General features: G+C 39.9%; 1 protein-coding gene across 1 annotated transcript in view; it reads left to right on the plus strand.

Moving 5' to 3' along the window:
* The first annotated feature begins 2,206 nt into the window (after positions 1-2,206).
* Positions 2,207-24,729, plus strand: part of KATNA1 (katanin catalytic subunit A1) — a 34,873-nt gene continuing 12,350 nt past the window's right edge. The window contains exons 1-4 of the mRNA XM_028103314.2: positions 2,207-2,496; positions 12,417-12,591; positions 14,931-15,088; positions 22,360-22,540. Of these exons, the coding sequence (XP_027959115.1) occupies positions 12,430-12,591; positions 14,931-15,088; positions 22,360-22,540 (501 nt within the window). The 5' untranslated portion in view covers positions 2,207-2,496; positions 12,417-12,429. The remainder of the gene's footprint in view (positions 2,497-12,416; positions 12,592-14,930; positions 15,089-22,359; positions 22,541-24,729) is intronic.

The raw sequence follows: 24,729 nt of genomic DNA on the forward strand, positions 1-24,729 counted from the left end.
CATTCACTCTGCTATGAACATATAGAGTAAATGAGAAAAGAAAAAAGTGTTCAAAGGGGCATGACTTTATAGCCCCTTTGGTAAACTCAGATTCTTTTTTGGTATAAGGGGGTTTATACTCCCATAAAAAAAAAAATCCTGTTGTTTGAAACCTCTGATTTAGGGGCTTCTACAGCTTAGCATAGTCTTCCCTAAGTGGTACAACTAGTGAAGAAACTGAACAAGTGAACGTAAGCCGCTCTTTGGAGGTTTTTTACTTTAAAAATGTATCATATGATCTCACTGCTATGAGGAATTCTTAATCTCAGGAAACAAACTGAGGGTTGCTGGAGTGGTGGTGGGGTGGGAGGGATAGGGTGGCTGGGTGATGGACATTGGGGAGGGTATGTGCTATGGTGAGCGCTGTGAATTGTGTAAGACTGTTGAATCAGAGACCTGTACTTCTGAAACAAATAATACATTATGTGTTAAAAAGAAGATAGTAGGAAGGGTAAAATGAAGGTGGGGGAATTGGAGGGGGGAGATGAACCATGAGAGAATACGGACTCTGAGAAACAACCTGAGGGTTCTAGAGGGGAGGGGGGTGGGGGGATGAGTTAGCCTGGTGATGGGTATTAAGGAGAGCACGTTCTGCATGGAGCACTGGGTGTTATACGCAGATAATGAATCATGGAACACTACATCAAAAACAAATGATGTAATGTATGGTGATTAACATAATAAAATAAAAAAATTAACTTCATTGAGGTATGATTTAAGCACAATAAAATGCATCCATTTTATGTGTTCTCTTCGAAGAGTTTTTAAATAAATACATACATTTGTGTAACCACTACCCTAATTGAGATATGTAACATTTCCATCACTTCAGAACCTTTCCTCATGCCTCTCTGAAGTCTAATCCTTTTCCTCCCTCCTCCCACCCTTAATCCAGCCTCAAGCAAACACTGATAGCTTTTTGCTATAGATTAGTTTTGCTCGTTCTAGAATTTCATATAAATAGAATTATATAATATGTATTCATTTTGTTAAAAAATATGTATTCATTTTGTTTTGAGAAGTCTTTGTTTTGTTTTGTTTTAGGATATATTTAGAGAGAGAGTGAGTGCGCGTGGGGGGGGGGGCAAAGGGAGAGAAGAATCGGGCTCCATCCCAGGACCCTGAGATCATGACCTGAGCCAAAACCAAGAGACTTGGCTGCTTAACCACTGAGCCACTCAGGCACCTCTGTTTTGAGAAGTTTTAAAAGTACAAATGGGCTTTACAATTCAGCATACCTTTGCACACATATAAAAGGTGAAGGTTGATTCAGGCTAACTAGGGTAATTAATCTGTACCTCCCCGAAATTTTTTTTTTTAAAGATATACGAATTACAATTTCCTTTGCTCCATTACAGTGGAGTTCCTATCCACCGTAGCAAAACTACTATTTTCTACTTAGGTGAGAATTTTACAAGATTTTGAGCTCCATGAGACATTAAATTTTTTTGATTGCTGTATGTATACTCAATGCCTACAACGGTGTCGACATCATAGTAGTTCAATAAATATTTGTGGACTAAATTGATATATTTCCCTTGAATTGCCTTTATATAAATCTGTGTTAAATTGATGACTTACGGTTAGAAGTTTAATTACCATGCACTCCTAAAGGAAAACGTGTCTAGTGCCTCATTCCACCTCAGGTGGAGGAAGAGGATGGAGATTGAAACTGGAGGAAGCATGGCCAATCGTACTGTGGAGTCCGTATCGATAAATCCTGAAACAGCATAGTATTGTGTGTTGTCCGGTTGTATTAAAACGATGACCAAAAAAATAAATCAAGAAAATGAAACTCCACCAGCACCTTGTCCGAATATCTTTGTTTACCCATTCCCTGTTTTATTCATCTTCTGTCGTGACAAGAGCCTTAGTCGAATTCTGCGTACTTGGATGTCACAAACAAATTATTTGGCCCTTCACTCTCACCTGTAAAATAGACCTTCTAACTTCCGAACCTCTGAGGAGTGTGGTGAAAATCAAATGGGAGGAAAAGTGAGCGAGAACTTTGGAAAAAGTTACCAAGGTACGATACGCGACAATAATTTATATCCCTACCATCCCTATTCTCCGCCTCGACCGCCGCCAGGAGGCGGTGCGGACTGCGCAGGCGCGCCCCAGCCAGCCCCGCCCAGCTCCCCGCCCGGTGCCTGGCGCCCGGCGCGCGCACGCCGCCCGGCGTCCTCGCTCCCGGGGCGTCGCCCCGCGTGCGCTGGAGTCGCCGAGGCCACCCCCAGCACCGGAAGTGACCCTGACGGGTTTGCCTTCAAATTCTTGACGAGCTGAAGCAGCACTGAGGGCTGGTGACGGTTGGCCACCGCCGTCCTGGGGCCGTGAGCACGGAGCAGAGTGGTTGGGGCTGGGCAGGGCCCTACTTCCTAGCCGTCCTGAGCAACGCACGGCCGTTCCCCTCCGCCTGGCGGTGGGCGGTTTCCCAAGGATCGTCGGCAGCCACAGGTGAGTGTTCACTCTCCCGGTGCTCCGGGGATCCCCGGCCCCCGTGGCCAGCTTGGCGAGGGATTCGGGGCCGGCAATGAGAGCCGTCTGCGTATCCTGCCATTAGCCCGCCCTTGCCGGCGCCGAGGTCTTAGGTCCTCGCTGTTGTCGCTGACACCTGTGGCTCAGGTGACGGGTTCCCTACCTGAGGAATCCTATCCAGCCTGGGACTTTCGGGGGTTCCTGGCGATCCCCTTTCTAGGCCTGTGTCATTAGAGAAGTCTCTGGTCGGAAAAACACATCTCTCTTTATTTCTTAGCTTTTTTGAGCAGTTCTCTCCCGAATTCGTCCACGCCCCCGCCCCATACCCTCAGCCCTGAAAAACCTCGAAAGCCTTGAAATGGGATGCAGCTTCTTTTCTTACATTTTGTTAGGTAGGTGTGATATTGTTGAGGATGTTTCTTTATTCTGGTGCTGGGCGCCCTCTGGGAGGTTTTTGGCCCTTTTGATTAAGAGTTGGTACCTTTTAAAAATATGTATCCCTCGAAACATTTGTTTCATATCGTATAGCGTATGGTGACGAAGTTAGAGATAAACGTGGATCCTTAAGTACCTTACAGTGGATAGTCTCAGCCCTTATTTAATCAAAAATAGTTTTCTCTTTTGACTGCGAAGTGCCATTTTATATCAGTTACTAAATTCCAATAGCACAATTTTGCATCCTTCTGTCTTGAAAGCATTCACTTATGTATTCCTCTTTGAAATCAGACCTTTAGTTACTGCTGAAAACATTCCTAATGTTTTAGAATCTTTGCCACAATGATAGAACACCACGGTGTCAAGAAGATTCTTGTAAAGTTCACAGGACTAAATGTCTCAATGTGCAGCCCTATTGTCTTTTCCAAAGGAGATGATTTTTGTAATCAGTGAGTTCTCACACAGGAATCGAGTCAGAACTCTTTATTTTGTATTACTATTACTATTAATATTACTGTATCATGCTTTAAAAAAAAAAACGGCAGTGCTGATCAATTTCCAACATTCCTAGACTGTGGAAAGCTGTGTAAAGCTCCTCTATGGCTTTGGTTATTCAAGAAGCTTTTGCATTTTACAGATTCAGTACTTGGCATATTATACAACAGATTCTGCATTTTATTTTGAAACTGGTGTCCCAGTTCTGACAAATACTAAGAATTAGAGAATCTTGTAAAATTTGCTGTACTAACAGCATTGTTGAATTTCTGTTTACAGCAGTGGTTTAGGTTTTTCTTTTTAGCTACATGATTGGTTAAAAAGATAATGTATCAAATCAATGTGGTCAGTGTTGATTATATGCTAAATAGATTTTGCTTGTAGTGTTTATTGATATGGCTTGAACATGGATTTTGAATTACATTTTAATTGTTATATTCACTGATTTTGTTTTGTTCAGGGTAAACAGAAAGTTTACCAAATACAGATATATGTATTCTTTTTTTTCCTGAGCAGGCATTCTTTTGATAACTTTCTCATGCTTCTTGAGAATTTATTATACAGTGATTATAAAAGTAAGAAGAATGTATGCCATGCTGTAATTGGTCATGGATCACTCATGTATTGTATGTATTTATAATCATTAGCGACTGACTAAATTACCATTATGGTTGTTTTCATATCCCAGAGATGAACATTCTGAACACTGCTTAACAGTGTGTTGTCACTTTTAAAGTTACACTCGATTTATTGAAATGCCTTCAAGAAAATGTATGATTAAGGTTCATCTGTTTTTGTTTTAGGACATCAGTTTTACAGATAAGTATTTTTAACATAGATGTTGATTGCCTGTGCCTAATACTATGGTATGCTTGTTTCCTCCTAAGTGCAGAAAATACACCTAGGATAGATCAAATGATGTCCCTTCTACTAAACTTTAGGGATTTAAAGGCTTAATTCTTAATTTTGTCTTCAGTGCAATTCCTTGCAACTGAGTAGGTGCTCTGTAAATACTTCTTGAATGAATTACCTATGCACATTACAGTAAAAACTGAAATATTAGTGGAACCCAGTCTAACTCCTTAAAAAACTATGTGGATATGGTATCCTTTTTAGGTGTGGAATAGGGAAGGCCCCATATTTGCTGTTTTGGGAGAGCATAGGAATCTTAGAACCTCAGATGTTTGATCTATTGCCTATTCTTTTTCTGTGTCTTTAATCACTTCTTTTCCTTAATCCTAGAGGAGAAAGAGACACCCTAAGTCTCTTTGTAGAGATTCCACACCACAGCAACTATTAAGTTTGCTAGAAATTTTGCTGTAATATTTTTTATTGTCTAAGGTTTTTGACTCTGTTACTTGAATTAAAATTTCGTGTTGCACCTTACTTAGCTTAAATAAATTGAATTAGCCATTAGTGAAAATGAATACATAAGCTGTGTAAACAAAACGTTGGTTCTGACAGGATAATGTAAAGGAGATGCTTGCTGTGAGATAAAGTAGGCATCACATATGGTTATTTTTCTCTTTAGTAATCTGTCTAATCAAGAATCAGTTTTTGGACAATATCATTTTTATAAGTGTTCTATTAATGGAACCAGTAGATACTCTTTACTGTTCATGGTGGTTAAAATTTGACTATAGGCTTTTCTCCAATATATTCATTTCTTCAAAAATTGCCGGAAATTGTGCCAGGTAGACCTCATTTCTGTACTCCTGCAGTGTAGTTTTAGCAATGATAAGAACATATTCTTGAAAATTGGAGTCTCATAAATTTGCAGTGTTGATACTCATTTGAGAAAAAGGCTGTCTTAGAGACTACTACTAGAAGAATAGGAAAATTTATTTCTGTCTCACATTTAGTCAACTAAGGGTATTTTGATACTATTTTTCAGTAAACACATTGTTTCTTTGATAATCAAAAATTTTTCAGGTCATTTTTCAGGTGGCCTTGGATTGACTTTATATTTCTTTTTGTTAGAAAATGTCTATTCATTGGATGCTAAGGAATTTTATCTGACTAGAAAGAAGTATTTGTAACATAGAACCTTCAAAGAAGGCCTGGAGCGAACTTTATGCTTTGTGGGACATTGAATCATGATCCTTAAAAAAAAGTAGGGTGACACCTATATATCAGTAACGACTTGATTTAGATTTTTTTTAGTAGAGGGATGGGAAGAAAGATCTGGAGAGAGTCAGTTGAGGAAAAGAGGAAGAGAAGGGAGAAGACAACAGAGTCTTGCTATCCAGGCTCATCTAGATACACTGTATACTGGCAGCACCTGACCCCAGCTATACTCTTCTAACATTGTTTCCCAGACTAGGTGTCACTATAGGGCATTTAGAGCCTTGGGGCAGAAGCAGTCACAGTTCTGGTAGGGATGAGTTGAGGATCAAGGAATGTGAGAGTGCGGAGGGTCAGGAACTAGACAAAGATAAGAAATCTTAGTAGTTCAAACAAAAATCTGGCATTCTTCATTCAAAGATTGACTGAATATTTGCTGTGTGCCAGACATGCTTCCAGGTTCTGGGGGTTTATCAGTAAATAACAGCCATGCTCCCTCTCCATGGAGCTTTTATTAAGATGGAATATTATCAGTGGTCATGACTCCATGGAATCACTATGTAGGTCATGGGTTTTTTTTCTTTTGGATCTCAAATGCTCAATTTTGAGTAACTTACAAACCTCAGTTCATAGCTGTATTGCTTCATAACAAATTACTCTAAAACTTAGGGGCTGGAAACAACAAACATTTCTCTCACAGTTTCTTTGGTCAGGCTGTGGGCATGGCGTAGCTGGGTGCTTGTGATTCAGGGTCTTTCACAGGCTCTAGTCAAGGTATCAGTCAGGGCTGCAGTCATCCGAGGGCTCAACTGAGGAAGGATCGGCTTCCAGGCTCCCTCACATGGTTATGGCAGGATTCAGCTCCTCTGGACTATTGGACTGACTGCCTCAGTTCCTCACTGGCTTTTGGCCTGGAGCCTCCCTCAGTTCTTTGCCACGTGAGCCTCTGCACAGGGCAGCTTAGAGCAGACCAGCAAGAGGCAGTCTAATCTCAGAAATGACATTCTGTTATTTTTGCATATTCTGTTTGTTACAAGTTCACATTTAAGTGAAGGTGATTTCACAAAGGTGTGGAAACGAGGGGGCAGAGGCTACCGAAAGCCATCTTAGAGGCTGTCTGTAACTGTATATTGATAGAAGACCCTTCTTTTGTAGTGTTTATTGTTTCTTCCTTACCCTTCATCCTCTTTCTCCACTCATATTTCTGTATCTTAATCCTCCAAGGCACTCTAATATATTTAATGTGTTTTTCGATGTGTGTATATTCCTGACAAAAGAGTGTTTTGTATAGCATATGTATTTTGAATTTATAAAATGGTATTGTAATCTAGATTTGTTCTGTATCTAAGGCTTTTTTTTTTCACCCAACCCTGTTTTTCGATGATCTGTGCATGTTGCTATTTGTAAATTTTGTTAATTGCTTCCATCTTCTACATGGTATTCCAGAGTATGCATCCAGCACATTTTCTTTTCTTTTCTTTTTTAAAGATTTTATTTATTTATTTGACAGGGGGAGAGAGAGAGAGAGAGAGAGAGCAAGCACAAGCAGGGGGGGAATGGCAGAGGGAGAGGGAGAAGCAGACTCCCCACCGAGCAGGGAACCCAATGCAGGGCTTGACCCAGGACCCTGAGATCATGACCTGAGCCAAAGGCAGAGGTTCAACCGACTGAGCCACCCAGGCACCCCTCCAGCACATTTTCTTACCCATTTCTCTAGCAGGGAATAGATCGATTGCCTCCAACTCCTTCATTTCTCAAACAGTTCTGTCATTAACATCCCAAAACAAGTCTCTGTGGATCTGTGTGAGACTTTCTCTGGAATATTTACAGAAGAGTGGGATTGCTGGGTCATAGGATATAGGCATATGCAACTTCTCTAAGGACTGCCAGATTGCTCTCCAAAATAACTATACCAGTGTATATCTACAAATTGTATGTGAGGGTTTCCTTTTTCCCAAATCCTTGCCAATACTAAGTATTATTGGAGTTACTAATTTGTTTTTAATCTGGTGAATGTATAAGAGGGTCTCTGATTGCTTTCATTTGCATTTCTCTGTTAGTAGCATCTGTACTTTTAGCCATTTGGGTTTTCTTTTTCTTGTATTGTCCTTTATGCTCTTTACTTGTTTCTATATGAAGTCCTTTTGTCCATTAGTATGGGGAATTATAAGGGTGGATTTTCTCATCTTAAATTATCCTTGCATTCCTGCAGTAAATCTTTTTTTTTTTTTTAAGATTTATTCATTTATCCTAGAGAGGACAGGGGAGGGGCGAGAGAGGGAGAGGACCCCAAGCAGACTCCCTGCAGAGCGCAGAGCTCAGGAGCTCACCCCAGGATCCCCAGATCATGACCTGAGCTGTGAAGCCAAGAGGTGGACACTCAACCTACTGAGCCACCTAGGCGCCCCTCTGCAGTAAATATTCTTGATCAGAGAGAGTGTGTGTGTCCTTTGAAAAATTGTTAGCTCCTATTTTGGATTTCCACATCTATGTTCATAAGCAAAATGGGCTTTATATTGTCCTTATTCAATTTAAATTGAGGTGAGCCCAGCCTCCTAAAAAGAGTTGGTCAGTTTTTCCCTTGTTTTCTCAGTCAACTTTTATGTGATTAGAATTACTTTCTGTTTAGAAGGTAGGTAGAACCCACGTATAAAAAATCCTCTGGACCTGAAGCCTTTTAAAGGTAGAGGTCTTTAATTAAAACTCCATTTTCTAGGAAATAAGAAAAATTTTTAAAGGAGAAAAAAATTTCCGGCACCTGGGCGGCTCAGTTGGTTAAGTGTGTGCCTTCAGCTCAGGTCATGATCCCAGAGTCCCAGGATCCTACATACATACAGAGTCCCAGAGTCCTCTACCAGGCTCCCTGCTCAGTGGGAAGTCTTCTTCTGATCCTTCCCCCCTCATACTGTCTCTCATATAAATAAATAAAATCTTTTATCTTTTTTTTTTAAGATTTTATTTATTTTACAGGGAGAGAGCATAAGCAGGGGGAGCGGCAGGCAGAAGGAGAGGGAGAAGCAGGCCCCCTGCGGAACAGGGAGCCTGATGCAGTGTGATGCGCCTGATGGGATGCGATGTGCCTGATGGGATGCGATGTGATGCAATGCCATATGATGCTGGGCTTAATCCTGGGCTTGATCCTGGGACCCCAGGGTCATGACCTGAGCCAAAGGCAGTTGCTTAACCCAGTGAGCCACCCAGGTGCCCCCAAAATTTCATTTTCTTTCAACTCAGATCCGTCCAGTTATTTTCTCTTTTTCATTCTGTTTTCTTTATTTGCATGTTCTTTTTTTTTTTTTTTTTTTTAAGATTTTATTTATTTTTTGACAGACAGCGAGAGAGGGAACACAGCAGGGGAAGTGGGGGAGGGAAAAGCAGGCTTCCCTCAGAGCAGGGAGGCCAATGTGGGGCTCCGTCCCAGGACCCTGGGATCATGACCTGAGCTGAAGGCAGACGCTGAGCCACCCAGGCGTCCTGGCATGTTCTTTTTTCTTTTCCTTTATCAGTTTTGCCAAGATTTGTTTCTCAATTTTTAAATGACCCATAGTTTGATTTTTTAAGTCTTTTCCAGTGTTTTGGGGTTTTCTTTCTTTTTGTAAGATTTTATTTGTAAATAATCTCCACATCCAACGTGGGGCTTGAAAGCACATCCCTGAGATCAAGAGTCAAATGCTAGGGCACCTGGGTGGCTCAGTCGTTAAGCGTCTGCCTTCGGCTCAGGTCATGATCCCAGGGTCCTGGGATCGAGTCCCACATCCAGCTCCCTTCTCCGCGGGAAGCCTGCTTCTCCCTCTCCCACTCCCCCTGCTTGTGTTCCTGCTCTCGCTGTCTCTTTCTCTGTCAAATAAATAAATAAAATCTTTAAAAAAAAGAAAAGGTGGCTCAGTCGTTAAGCGTCTGCCTTCGGCTCAGGTCATGATCCCAGGGTCCTGGGATCGAGCCCCACATCCGGCTCCCTGCTCAGCGGGAGGCCTGCTTCCCCCTCTCCCGCTCCCCCTGCTTGTGTTCCTGCTCTCGCTGTGTGTGTTTCTCTCTCTGTCAATTAAATAAGTAAAATCTTTAAAAAAAAAAAAAAAAGTCAAATGCTACACCAACTGAGCCAGCCAGGTGCCCTTTAGTTTTTATTTAAATTTGGCCCTTTAGCTCCTCCCTTCTTGTGCTTTTCAGTCTGCTTTGTTAGTCTTTTTCTAGCTTCCTGAATTGACAGCTTAGGTCAATTATTATCACTCTTTCTTACGGTGGTTGGATGTGGTGAATCTGCAGTCATCTTCAACCACCCCTCATCGCTTCCTGATGTCCTGATTGTGTGCCATAAGGGATTCTCAGCCTGGGAACTGATCGTCCTAAGAACTGTCTTTCTCAGTTGTTCCCCTCTAGCCTAACCTGAGGGGAAGAGTGGCAGCAGGAGACCACTCCCAAGAGCTGTCCTGTTGACCTCTGTTTCTATCACCTCCCCACTCTGTCCAGGCCTGGCTTTGCCATGATGTACCCTGCTGTCTCCGTCAGGGACTGGGCTTGCACTGCTACTTCTCTGTCCTGCAGTGGAAAGTGTGGGGAGGGTACGCAAGGATGGCAGGACAATAGACCTCAGAAAAGGCACAGTTAGAAACTCTAACCTGGCCCTATTTCCCTCTGAGCTGCCTTGTACTTTCCCACACACCAGGACCCAAATCACCATCTATTATTTCAGTGTTTTTCTGAATTTTATATTCAGTTCTAAGATCCATCAACCTTCTACAAAGTAACTGTGGCTCTTCTAGGATTGGTTTTTGGGAAGGGGGCCAGTTGCTATCTTGGCTTCCTGGCTTGCCTTGTACTTAGGAATTGAACCTGATACTGAGATTCAAGATGTTTGGGTTTAAAGATCGTAATAAATATACATGACATGTATTAATCAAACCTAACTGGGTAGAGGTGCAGCAGTTGTACCTTTAGCTGGTTAGAAATGAGAACTGCCAAGGACTGGCAGAGAACAGAAGCCTGAGGCTGTTGGTGTGATTTTGACATCTCTGCTTCTCCATTGAGGTTGTGATCCCACTTCTCTAATCTCTGTCCTAAGGAGCATAGTACCCTCCCTCTTCTGCTCTGGTATGGATAGCAGTGCTGGTTTGTAACTCTTCTGCCCGCCAGCATTTCCCATTAATCTTGATTTATGCAGTCCTCTAATTCTGGGCTGTGTGGATATGACTACCTTCTCTTGTCTATTTGTAGACAATCTTTTTTGTCTATTTGGTAGAAAATCTTTTTGGTCCCGTGTGTAACACATAGTGTTAGATATTCCTGGTTGGCCTGCTCTGTGTGCCAGCTAAACAATCTACATTAAATTAAATTCAAGAAGTTTGCTTGGCATGCTTTTTCACAGAAAACCTCATCCCTGAGTGAAGAATTTAAATAATAAAAAACATAAGAGCCATAGTGGTCTCTATGGGACTTAAACTCAGTTGCATCACTTGACCTTAACCATAGGTGGGGTGAGGGAGGGAGGTGTCGAAAATCACAGTTTTAGGAAATGCCTCTGGCTAGATTAAATTAAGCTAGGTAGAGAGGTCCCCATATTGAAGTTTTCTCTGTTCATCTATGAGGTACATCTATTTGAATATCCCACTGACAAACAAAAGGAGTAAAAAAAAAAAAAAATGATCCTTAATTTTTCCTTCATGCATCTGTCTCTTCTCAGCTTTCCTGTGATCTTTCACGATTCCATCATTTTTTAGTTCCACCACGTTGAAACTTCATTCATATTAACTCTAAGCATTTCTTTCGCCATGTGTTTCAAATTTCTTTTTATTTTGAAAGCCACAACCCTAACTTACTGCTCTCTCAAAAATAATGCAGATCTTTCAGACTTTCCACTACACCATGCTATATACAGTTAATAAATAATAGTAATTGTCAGCGTTAACAGAGCTGACATTTATCAAATGCCTACTTCTGATGCTTTATATCCACATCCATATATCCATAGCCTACTAATACAAAGACTGTGCTTGGTTCTCATATATAGAAAGTTCCAGGGAAGATGCAGTTAGCATTTATTGACATGCTATTATTTGCCAAGTAGTATGCTAGGTACTTTAAATAGTCATTTATTCCTTATAGTGCAAGTCTTGGAAGTAGTTACTATCTCAGTTTTACATATTTAAAAACCGAAGCTTAGAAAAGTTAAGGGACTTGACCAAGGTGGCAGAATTTTAATTCTAACCAAGAATTTTCTAACTTTGAAACGCATGTGCTTTCTGCTGTTCCACACTGCCTTCCAAAAACTGTATCTGACATGGTGCATTTGTTCTTCAGATGCTCAGTAAGACTTGTGTGTCAATTAAGTGTCTGCCTTCAGTTCAGGTCATGATCCCAGGTCCTGGGATCGAGCCCCACATCGGGCTCCCTGCTTGGTGGGAAGCCTGCTTCTCCCTCTCCCACTCCCCCTGCTTGTGTTCCCTCTCTCGCTGTCTCTGTCAAAAAATAAATAAAATCTTAAAAAAAAAAAAGACTTGTGTGTCATGCACTGAGCATATAGTCTCACACCTTTCAGATATAAATCCTCTCCAAGTAGAGATAAGATGCATATAGATGAATTAGTATAATTCAGAGTAGACAAGTGTCTTGAATGAAAGGTCCAGGTAAAGCGCCAGGGGATTTTAGAAGGGGGAGAATTTATTTTAGACTGAGGAGTTCAGAGGGCAGACATGCTGGGAGAACTGCCCTCCGAGCTGGGTGGGGTTTGCTTGTGGGAACCAAGAACTTTCTTTGAAGGAGGAGAAAATGCTTGGCAAATGGAGATGGAAAGTGCAGTGTGTGTGATTGTGAGCTTCTTGAAGGAGCTCCAGAAAGTATACTTTAGAGAAGGGCTTTGTATACTTATTTTTAGGAGACATATAATATTTCTTTCTTTCTTTTTTTTTTAGCTTATGATTGAGCATGAGTCTTGTTATGATTAGTGAGAATGTAAAACTGGCCCGTGAGTATGCGCTGCTGGGCAACTATGACTCTGCAATGGTGTATTATCAGGGCGTTCTTGACCAGATGAACAAGTATCTGTACTCAGTCAAAGATACCTATCTCCAGCAGAAATGGCAACAGGTGAGACTCATGCTGCTGTGTGTTTTAGTGGTTTCAGTACTCAGAAGACTTAAAGAGATCGTGACTGTCCTTTGCAGTTACACCTGAAGGGTGTATGGTTTGTTACGTGGATTTGTATATAATGTTACTTGAAATTTGATTTGTTATATTAGTAATAGTCCATATTCACTGTCATCAATATTGTGAGTTCTACTCAGTTATAGTTGTTGGAATCTAATAGATTAAAAAAATGGTTTTGTCGTATTTTTCTGTATCACATTTTTTTACCTATTAAAATTAGAATTGACTTTATTAAGCCATTGTTCAAACTGCAGATGACAGCTGAATGTCATGGTTACAGTATTTTCTGTAGAATATTCTAAAGCAGACCATATTTGAATCCCATATGAGGAATGTTAGTCACTGGGGACCAGTAGAAATTTACAGATGGAAAGTGTAGAAGTTATAAGCCCACTTAAAGGTGGCATTTCTAACAAGTTTCAGCTACATCACAGAGGAAAGAAATGTTACAGAATTTGGGGCACCTGTGTGGCTCAGCCGTTAAGCGTATATCTTGGGCTCAGGTCATGGTCCCAGGGTCCTGGGATTGAGCCCGCATTGGGCTCCCTGCTCCATAGGAAGCCTGCTTCTCCCTTCCCCACTCCTGCTTGTGTTCCCACTCTCACTGGCTCTCTCTCTGTCAAATAAATATATAAAATCTTTAAAAAAAAAAGTTACAGAATTTAATAGTATTTTTGAGCTGTTCTTCTCAGTAGAACGTTAATCCCTCAGATTCTACTAAACTGCTTTTTTTTATAGTATTCCATTTTTGTACTTAATTTCTTTATGAGCGAAAAATATCCTACCTCTTTGAACTTAAACCTTTTTCCTTAATCTGCCTCTGCATATCCCTTACATTCCAGAAGAGGAAAGTATTTTATTTCATAAAGAGTCTTAAATTTGTCACTGAAAGATTTATGTTCATTGGCTAGAGACTTTTTTCTTTTTTTTTTTTTTTTTAAGATTTTATTTATTTATTTGACGGAGAGAGGCAGTGAGAGCAGGAACACAAGCAGAGGGAGTGGGAGAGGGAGAAGCAGGCTTCCCACTGAGCAGGGAGCCGGATGTGGAACTCGATCCCAGGACCCTGGGATCATGACCTGAGCTGAAGGCAGACGCTTAACGACTGAGCCACCCAGGTGCCCTGGAGACTTTTTTTTCAAGTAGGCTACACACCCATCGTGGAGCCCAAGGTGGGGCTCGAACTCACAACCTGAGATCAAAACCTGAGCTGAGATCAAGAGTTGGACACTTAACTGAGCCACTCAGGCACCCCTGTGGGCTAGAGACTTTTATTTTAAAAGTCTAAACTTTTTTTCTTTAAGATTTATTTGTTTATTTGAGGCAGGGGGTGGGCAGGAGGGAGATGGAGAGAGGGAGAGAGAGACTCTCAAGCAGACTCCCTGCTGAATGCCTGGGTGGCTTAGTTGGAGCCAGACATGGGGCTCAGTCTCACAGCCCTGAGGTCATGACCTGAGCCAAAATCAAGAGCCGGATGCTCAACCAACTAAGCCACCCAGGTGCCCCTATTAATTTATTTTTAGATAGTAGAGTGCACACATGAGCAGGGGAGGGGGGCAGAGGAAGAGGGGAAGCAGACTCCCTGCTGAGCACAGAGCCCAACACAGGGCTCTATCCCACAACATGAGATCATGACCTGAGCCAAAACCAAGAGAGTGGGACACAACCGACTGAGCCCCCCAGGCACCCCAAAAGTCTACGCTTTTCTTGTGAAGATACTTAAATCATTTAGTTTTAAAACCAAACATTACCAACTTTCTTTCAATATTTTATATATTGTTTATAAATTGAGTCAAAAATGCTTAAAAAAAATCTTGGTTATATGTGATTTGGGCCATTTGTCATATGAAGCCATATTTTTCAAACTGTGGGTTTCAGCCCATTAATGATCTATGAAATTAGTGCATTCTCATCACCATTTTAAAAGTCCAGTAACATAGCATAAAAAACATCAAAGAAGCAATTTATAAAAGGATTATTTTTATCAAAATTTCCAAAAAGAAAGTTAGAGCCAACTTCAATATATTATACAGTTTGAATATGAACCGTAAGTTAGTAACATGGTTTAATTGGTCAAAATATTTAATTCATTTTCTCTTGCAATTGAAAAAAACTTAATAACCATTCTTAAAATTTCAGCAATATTTTGGCATGATTTATGGGATAACTGATGTCAAAATGGAGGTTTCCAACATCTCTAATAAATGGCCCTGGTTTAATCTTGGTAGTGATTTATTGGTTACAGATATTTAAAGAGCCATATTCTCCTTTGAAACCAGGTTTGGCAGGAAATAAATGTGGAAGCTAAACATGTTAAGGATATTATGAAAACACTGGAGAGCTTTAAGCTAGACAACACTCCACTGAAAGCTGCACAACATGAGCTTCCAGCCTCTGAAGGGGAAGTCTGGTCCTTGCCTGTACCTGTTGAACGAAGGTAAGTCGAGACCTTTTAAGAAACAAATTAGCCCAGGAAACTAATAGCTTTGGCTATATCTAGGAGCCCTGAGTGGCCGAGAGACAGGAACGGGAGGTTTTTTACTGAATACCTTTTAGAACTCTTATGTTGTATATCATGTAACTATGACCCATATTGATAAATTAAACTTAGGTGGAAATAACTCAAAAACAATGCTTTTGTGAATGAGCTTACAGTAGTGGAGACAACATTATCTTATAGAAGGAGCTGGGAATTGAAATATCTGAGCTCTCGTTCTCTCTTTGCCACTATTTGTAGTTTTGGAAAAAATATGTAACCTTTCGGGCACCAGTGTGGCTCAGTTGCTAAGAGTCTGCCTTTCAGCTCAGGTCATGATCCCAGGGTCCTGGGATCGAACTCACATCGGGCTCCCTGCTCAGTGGGAAGCCTACATCTCCCTCTCCCACTCCTGCTTGTGCTCTCGCTTTCGCTGTCTCTATCAAATAAATAAATAAAATCTTAAAAAAAAATGTAACCTCTCTAGGCTTCAGATTTTTCTAACATAAAGTGAGGGAGTTAGATTAAAACACTGGTTCTGAAACAGGCTATCACAGAATACTACTGTTCATCAAAATTGTTAAAATGAAAAATGGGCTTTTTAATTCACAGGAAGAAAAGGATAAAATGTTCTCTGTTTTAAGGTTTTTTTTTTTTTTAAGATTTATTTATTTGAAAGAGAGCATGAGAGGGGAGAGGGTCAGAGGGAGAAGCAGACTCCCCGCTGAACAAGGAGCCCAATGCGGGACTCGATCCCTGGACTCAATCCCAGGACTCCAGGATCATGACCTGAGCCGAAGGCAATCGTTTAACCAACTGAGCCACCCAGACACCCATATTTTAGGTTTTTCTTTGGCATTTTTTCCCTCCGCTTCCTATTACCTGGAGCTGGCAAATGAATAGTTAGTGAAAGTGATATTTACTGAAATGCTCTACACAGCCAGTCGTGCTTAGTTTCCCTGCATATTTTTTACTGGCAGGTATCAGATGGATGTCACTTGTCTATTTCACTCACATAATAGATTTCCTAGTTTGTATTGTGGACTTAAACATGTGAGTGTATAATAGCATTCTACAGAAAACACTGACTTGCAGGTCCTTTGCCCCCTAATCAGTTTGAGAATCTTGCACTAAGGAAGACATTGCTCAGGTGTTTTTCAGTTTCACATTGTCATTTGGAACTCTCAATTCTTTTTTTTTTTTTGAAAGATTTTATTTATTTGAGAGAGAGAGAGAGTTAGCAAGAGCAGAAACACAAGCAGGGGGAGCAGGAGAGGGGGAAGCAGGCTTCCCGCTGAGCAGAGAGCCTGATGTGGGACTCGATCCCAGGACCCCGAGATCATGACCTGAGCCGAAGGCAGATGCTTAACCGACTGAGCCACCCAGGCGCCCCTGTAACTCTCAATTCTTGATTGTATTTTATGATAGGTGCTAGATGTTGAGTGCTCATGTGTCCTAAGCACTATTAGAGGCTACACATGTTATTTCATTTATTCACAGTTAGCCTTTGAAATAAGTCATGTCTTCTTTATATTTCAGATAAGATAATTTGATGTACAGTGAAGCTAGGTAACTTTCCCCCATTATCACAAAGCTAATAACTGGTGGAGCTAGAATTTGAACACAGATATATTTGATTACAAAGCTGGCATTCTCTGTGCCCTACCAGTTATTCTCAAACTCTAGTATACCTAAAGATCTCTTGGGGCACTTACTAAAATGTGGATTCAGGGTTTTCACTCCCAGAGAGTCTGATACAATACAGGCATACCTAGGAGATATTGTAGGTTCAGGTCCAGACCACCACAATAAAGTATCACAATAAACAAAGTCAAATAAGTATTTTGGTTTCCCAGCGTGTACATAAAAGTTATTTATACTGTAATCTATTCAGTGTATAATAGGATCATGTCTAAAAAACACGGTGTACATACCTAAATTGAAAAATACTTTATTCCTTTTTTTTTTCAAGATTTTTATTTATTTATTTGATGGAGAGAGACACAGCGAGAGAGGGAACACAAGCAGGGGGAGTGGGAGAGGGAGAAGCAGGCTTCCCGCGGAGCAGGGAGCCCGATGCGGGGCTCGACCCCAGGACCCTCGGATCATGACCCGAACCAAAGGCAGACGCTTAACGCCTGAGCCACCCAGGTGCTCCAAAAAATACCCCATTCCTAAAAAATGTTAACCATCATCTGAGCTCTCAGCAAGTTATAATGATCACAGACCACCTAAGTAAAATATATAATAATTATATTATTATATATTTTATATTTATATATTATATAAAAAGTTAAAAATATTCCAAGAATCACCAAAATGTGACACAGAGACACAAAATGAGCCAATGCTATTGGAAAAATAGTACTGATAGACTGGTTCAACATGAGGTTGCCACACATCTTCAGTTTGTAAGAAACAAAAACAAAAACACAGTGTCTGCAAAGCACAAAAAAGTAAAGGATAGTAAAACAAGGTATGCCTGTAGACAGCAGGTGGAGCTCAGGAACCTGCCAGTGATTCTGACTCGTGGTCCATGGAACACACTTTGAGAAGTACCACACCAAAGTGTTCCCTCTCTACTTTAAGATCAACTAATGGGTATTGATTCCTTCCTAGTCACCTTAATTTTCTTCAGCTCCAGATAAAAGTACTAATGTTCTATTATTGACTCCCATATCTTTTGAATATTTACTGAATTTTTCCCTTGTTCCTAAGCACTTTTATATATACTATGTTTTCTGTTACATTTTAGAATTCACTAAAAAAGTACAGCAGTAGGCTCATTAAAGAAAAATAGGAAAATGCATGAAAGTAGGGGCAAATCATATGGTCATTCCAATGCAGCATCTAGTCTTTGTTTATTTTCATAGGTATATTATATCCATGATATATAAATTTGTACCCTGTTTCTGAAAAAAAAAATCCTAGTAATAACAATCATCACACACTTACTGTATGCTAGGTACTGTGTTCATTCATTGCTTTATATATATTATTCTCAAAACAGTCTCAGAAGGTAGGTACTAATTTTTTAGCCCCAATTTCTGATGGGGACACTAGGTAGGTTAATTGGCTCTTCATACTGTAAGCATTGATGATTGATAAGCCACATCAGACCTTTCTCTCTGCTGCTTTTAAAGGGTTATGTTTAACCTACCTAGTTAACCATGCTTTTATTGGTGGTTTTCTGTTTTTTGTTATTATAAAGTGAATATTTGTAAGTGAATCTTTTTCTACATTTCTTTTTTCTTAATTTCAGTAGAACTAATAATAGATGAGTCAAGTTGTGTTTTTATTTTTTCTTGCCTATTAATATGTTTTATTCCTATTAACTTTTTTCTTTCCTCTTTCTGGAGAATCATCATTTGGCCCTTGTGTTATTAGTCTGTTCCTGCTGCTGTAACAAAATACACCAGACGGGGTGGCTTAGCAGAAATTTATGTCTTTTTTTTTTTTTTAAGATTTTATTTATTTATTTGACAGAGAGAGACACAGCGAGAGAGGGACCACAAGCAGGGGGAGCAGGAGAGGGCGAAGCAGGCTTTCCACTGGGCAGGGAGCCCGATGCGGGGCTCGATCCCAGGACCCTGGGATCATGACCTGAGCCGAAGGCAGACGCTTAATGACTGAGCCACCCAGGCGCCCCAGAAATGTATGTCTTTATTTCTCACAGTTCTGGAGGCTAAAGGTCCAAGATCAAGGTACTAGCTAGTTTGGTTCCTGAGGACTCTTCCAAGCAGACAGCTGCCTTGTCTCTGTCTTTGGGAACCATCATGCTCTCTGGTATCTCTCACAAGAACACAGTCCTCAGATCAAGGCCTTATTTAACTTTATTTCATTTATTTGTTTATTTTTAAGTAGGCTCCATGCTCAATATGGGGCTTGAACTCACCACCTGAGATCAAGAGTCACATGTTTTACTGACTGAGCCATCCAGGTGCCCCTAACTTTAAGTACTCCCTTACTCTAAATGGTCTCATTGGGGATGAGGAATTTAACATAATGAATTTTGGGGGGACACAAACATTCAGTCCATAACAGCCCTGTAACTCCTTTCTCACTTATTGGTAAGAACTTTCCGATGAATACATGTGCCCAATGAAAATTTAGTTCATCTCAAATTTAATGAGTTATTTGGTCACCTCAATCTAACAAGCAGAGGCAGGAGGACTTTCTCTTGGGAGTGGTAGGAAATTGAATTACATGAGCCTCTTCATCTAGGAAATTCTATGATTATGAGTCCTAGTTCCCCTTCTGATTGTTTTTTGCTTTCTTCAATATCTTTTTCTGTCCCTGATGTTAAATGCCTTGGATCACTATTAACTGTAAAGTTCTCCTCTTTGACTTTATTTGCTGCGTCTTTGCTTCTTCCTGTAGTTTATTTTACTTGCTTCCTCAACTAGATAGCCCTCAAAACTTATGTTTTGTTAGTCTTCATTTGTACTCATGCTTATGAGAACCTACTCTTTGTTGAACTGTTGGTGACTCTAACCTTGTCATCAGCTAGATTGTAGTCCCATTTAAAGAACAGATTCAGTCTCCTCTGTGGTCATGCACAGAAATGTTTGTACAAGGAGATTCACTGAACCTTTTAGAGCAAAGATTAGAAATAGCTTCAAAGCAATTAAATGTGATTCTCTTAAAATGTCTTTTAAAAGCCATTTAGCATCCCTCAGATATCTCATCTCACAATAAAACCCAAGGTTTTCATCATATCCTTCAACAGCACATGTGGTCTGGTTCCATACTACCTCTAGAACCCGAGTTCTTACAACTCTCTTCCTCCTCAAGCAAGTCAAGCACATAGATACTTCAGTTCTTTGCACTTGCCTTTCCTTCAGCTCAGATGTTTGATGACTTGTTCTCTCGTTTCCTTCAGTTCTCACCTTAAATGTTACCTCAGAAAGGCCATCTCCAACCACCCTACCTGAAATACCCCTGCTCCCCCAATGGGAGCCCCTACCCTTCTTTATTTTTCTAGACTGCACACAGTATCATCTGATGTACTGTTTATGTCTTCATTGAAGACCCCTCTCCACACACATATATACACACACGGATGTAAGTTCCTAAGAATAAAGGTTTTATTAACTTACTTGAAATTTTTTTATCCCCAGTGCATAGAATAATCAATAGTAATATTTCAGTAAATTAGTTTTTGGAGAAATGAATAGCTAACAGTAAGAAGTGGATAAAATGTGGCATATTTTACATGTAACTGCCGTCTAGTCATTAAAAACCATTTATGAGGTGATGATACAGGAAATGCCTTATGATAGGATTAGAGATAAATATGAATGCATGTGTATATAACAGTTCCAGTTCTGTTTAAATGAAAGACAGCTTGGGGCGCCTGGGTGGTTCATTTGGTTGGGTGGCTGCCTTTGGCTTGGGTCATGATCCCAGAGTTCTGGGATCGAGCCCCGCATCGGGTTCCCTGCTCAGCGGAGAGCCTGCTTCTCCCTCTCCCTCTGCCTGCCTCTCCGCCTACTTGTGCCCTCTATCTCTCTGTCAAATAAACAAATAAAATCTTAATAAATAAATAAATAAATAAATAAATACAGACAGCTATAAGAAAATAGACTAATATGTTAAGTGGCTAACTCTGGGTAATGGGGTTACAGGTGACTTTTATTCTTATACTTGATTATATCTCAGTGTCTGTTTTATATTATTTTTCTAGTAAGAGGGGAATACATATTTTAAAAGAATATCTCTACTTGGCTATCCAGATGTCTAAATCGAAAATCAAACCCCCATCATTCCTTTTTGTCTTTATCATTCTGCCAAATCCTCATTATTTTTTTTTTTAAGATTTTATTTATTTACTTGACAGCAGGAGAGCACAAGCAGGAGGAGCGGCAGAGGGAGAAGCAGGCCCCCCGTCGAGCAGTGAGCCCATGCTGGGCTCAATCCCAGGACCCTGGGATCATGACCTGAGCCGAAGGCAGTCGCTTAACCGACTGAGCCACCCAGGCGCCCCCCAAATCCTCATTCTCAACTTTCCATGTCTAGGAGTATCTTTTTTGATAGTGTATCTCTCGGACTTCCACTGCTTATTGCCCTAGGCCAGGCACTCATCTAACGCCTCCATAACATTTGTAACCTGCAAATATCCCCCTGCTTTCTGTTTCCTTTATCGGTGTATCTTACTCAGTACTGGCCCCATCTTTCTAAAACCTTTGCAGCAGCAGTTAGCTAAAAGCTAAGCCTCTTGAACTAGTATTGAGATTTTCTACTTACTGAACCACCTTCTCTGTCCAGTACCCTCCCTGAATGCTCACCATTGTCTATAGTTAGTGTCTTTATAAACCTTTACGTAGATGAAGCTCATTTTGATTTTTTTGCTTTTCTACACTGATTTTCTTGTCTGCAGTTATACCCTCTTGTTTAGTTCATCTCCTGTGTTTCCAGGCCCAGTTTATTTTCTGTCCTCTTGAGGTTGTTGATAGCACTTGGTCTCTTTTACATTTTCTGGCATACTTGCCTAGTTTTATATACCTTTTTCTTAACTATACTTGAGGTATTTGAGGATAGGCCTCTTTTACCTTTTTTATTTTTCACTTTAATGGCCCCAGCCAAGTCTAGGAGCCTGAGAAATAAATTTGAGAGGTCTGAGTCCTGCCGCAGAAATAAAGATGACATGAGGTGATGTGTGTAAACGTAAAGCGCTCTACATCACTTCTTGTGACTGTCCTCAGCCAGTGGTCATGTCAGTGTTTTAAGCGGAAAAATGATATAATTTTATTAATTAAAATATGAGAACTATGATATATTTTAAATAAAATAGTGTCAGCTTGCACATATACCAGTGGATAAATGTGAATCGTGTACCTCTGCTGTGTTCTGGTTCTTTTGATAAAATTCTCTTTGATAATTGCTGTCTTTTCAGTTTCCAAGAATCAGACTAAGTTGTCATTCATCCTTGATGTACACCAGTGATTTCCTCTCAAAAGAGAGGTGATGATCTTTTGCCTTCTATTATTTCTACTATATAGCCATACTGCAGTCCATTCTTCTCGTTAAATCACCACAGACCGCTGTGTCAGATATAAACAGCAGATCTTAGATTTCAGTGACTCGTTCATTCAGTCCTATCTTGTGTTCCGTTATTGCCTCTTTAGTTACAGCTTCTTTAGTTCATAGACTAACTTACACTTGGTATGTGTACGTCTGTTTTTGGACCACCTCCAGTTCATTATGATTTTCATGATCTTGTGTCTAATTAGACCCTCACCAGGACCTAGAAAACGCCAGTCTCCTCAGTACAGTGACCCTAAGCCACACGGTAACCGTCCAAGTACAACTGTCAGAGTTCACCGTTCATCTGCACACAATCTTCACAACGACAGAGGGAAAGCTGTTCGTTGTCGGGAAAAGAAAGAACAGAGTAAAGGAAGAGAGGAAAAGGTAAATGTTACTGGTTTTCATAAATGAAATATTTATTAACCATAAAAATGAAGACTGTATAAATTTTAATAATTTTTAGTCTTTGAAACGACCAGACTATATTAGAACCTTAGTCATATTCCACCTAGACTGGGATTTTTCCCAGTCACTATTAAACAGATACTTTGGAGTATTTTTTGTATCTTTAGATGTTGAAATAATTTCAGACTTGCAAACAGGTTGTAAGAATGGTATAAATTTACCCAGTTTTACCAATTATTAATATTTTGCCCCTTTTGCTTTATCTTCTACTCTCTATATACATTTTTTTCCTGCAACATTTAGAGTAAATTGTAGATATCATGCTCTTTTACCCTTAAATACTTTAGAGTGTATTTCCTAGGTACTTGGACATTCTTTTACATAAACACAATACAGTTGTCAAAAGCCATACATTTTACAGTGATGCAATGTTGCATCAGTCCATAGACCCTCATAAAATTCAGCCAGTTATCCCAGTGCTGACATACATAGCTCATTGTGCTCTCATGCCAGGATGCAGTAGGGAAGTATACATTACATTTGGTTGTCATGTTTCTTTCATCTCTTTAATGTGAAAACTTTCTCAGCCTTTCTCTTTTTTGGTTCTTGGTATCTTTGAAGAGTACAGGCCAGTTGTTTTGTAGAAGGCCTCTCAGTTTGGGCTTTTCTAATGTTTCCTCCTGATTAGATTAAGGGTATGCATTTTGGGCAGGAATACCATGGAAGGGAAGTTTTTTTCTTCACAGTGTATAATAAGGAGACACAGGATGTTTATTTGTTCTGTGACTTGTGATAAATTGGAGTGCCTCGTTAGGGTGGTGTCTGCCTGGGCTTTCCACTATAAAGTTACTCCTTCTCCCTTTATATTAATTTGGAGGGAGATACCTTGAGACTGTAAATAATCCTATTTCTCATCAAAATTTCATCTACTTGTTTTAGCATTCAGTGATGCCTGCCTAAATCAGTTAATTCTGTGACAGTTAAAAAATCATGATTTTCTAATGCTATTATTTCTTCTACATTAATTGGCATCCTGCTGTAAGGAAAAACTTCATCTCTTTCTCTTTATTTAATGTTATCAGTATGGAGTCAGTGGATTCTTATTTGATTCAGTGAATTATAATCTGTTGCTATCTTTTTGATGCTTAAATTGTCTAAGATTTGAGGGGTGAGACCTTTGAAACTAGATCACTATGTCTTTTTTGACATGTACTCATCATTCTCTGAGTACCTCCTCATTTTCTAGCAGTAATCAACAAATCAGTTGTCCAAGAGATTTAAATTAATATGATCTTGCTGGTAAGGCAGGAAATATAAAGCTTTTCAAAAATATAGCATGGCGATTAAGAGCATGGGTTTTAGATACAGGTATACCTGTGTTGAAGCACCAACTCTGCTCTGTGTTACCATAAGCCGTTTGGTCTTTCTAAGTTTTATTTCCTCATATATAGAATTATTTTAACACTTGTCCCCTAGAGTTTTCATAGGATAAGTGCAATAATCTTTTCTGGCCCCCAGCGCATACTGCGTGAGTGTTAGCTGTTACTATTTCCCACACATTCCAGGTAACTGAGATTTTACTGTATTTGCTGTTGCTTAAACAGTTTTTTTATTGCATTTTTTCAAAAATTTAATAGATATTTCAGATGTTGGTGACTATGCTCCTTAATGGATACAATGCAAAAGTAGAAATATTGGGTTAAAACCAAGATAAAAATAAATCCCTTAAAAGGAAACTCACTTAAAAAAGTTCTTGTTTATCAGTGAAAGTATTTTAGCCTTCAGTTTTAAAACATACAGTGTTTCCACCACTCTTTGGTTCTCTATTGTTTCAAGAAAGAGTAAGAGAAGAAAGTATACTAAATAAACATAAGATTAGCTGCAATAAGAGGAGGTCTTATCTGTATCTCTGCTTAGTGTAGACTGCTTAATTGCTAAAATCCTCAGGACTTTGAGCGAGGGGTATAGGATAGCCAGAGAACAAATGTGTAAAATAGGTTTTCTCCCCGAGTCAGCTAGTGTGTCTTGAAAATATGTACCCACTGTTGAGAAACTATACTTGGGGAGACCAGATTAATAATATTTCAGGTAATTATAGAGTAATTAGATGCTTAACAGTGGTAGTAACTGATGACTAAAAAGAACAGAATTCTTTTTTTTCATTATGT

This window comes from Eumetopias jubatus, unplaced genomic scaffold (assembly GCF_037043125.1).
Source record: "Eumetopias jubatus isolate StellerSeaLion01/CBP00866 unplaced genomic scaffold, mEumJub1_p1.0 scaffold_6, whole genome shotgun sequence".
In the NCBI taxonomy this organism is placed as follows: domain Eukaryota; kingdom Metazoa; phylum Chordata; class Mammalia; order Carnivora; family Otariidae; genus Eumetopias; species Eumetopias jubatus.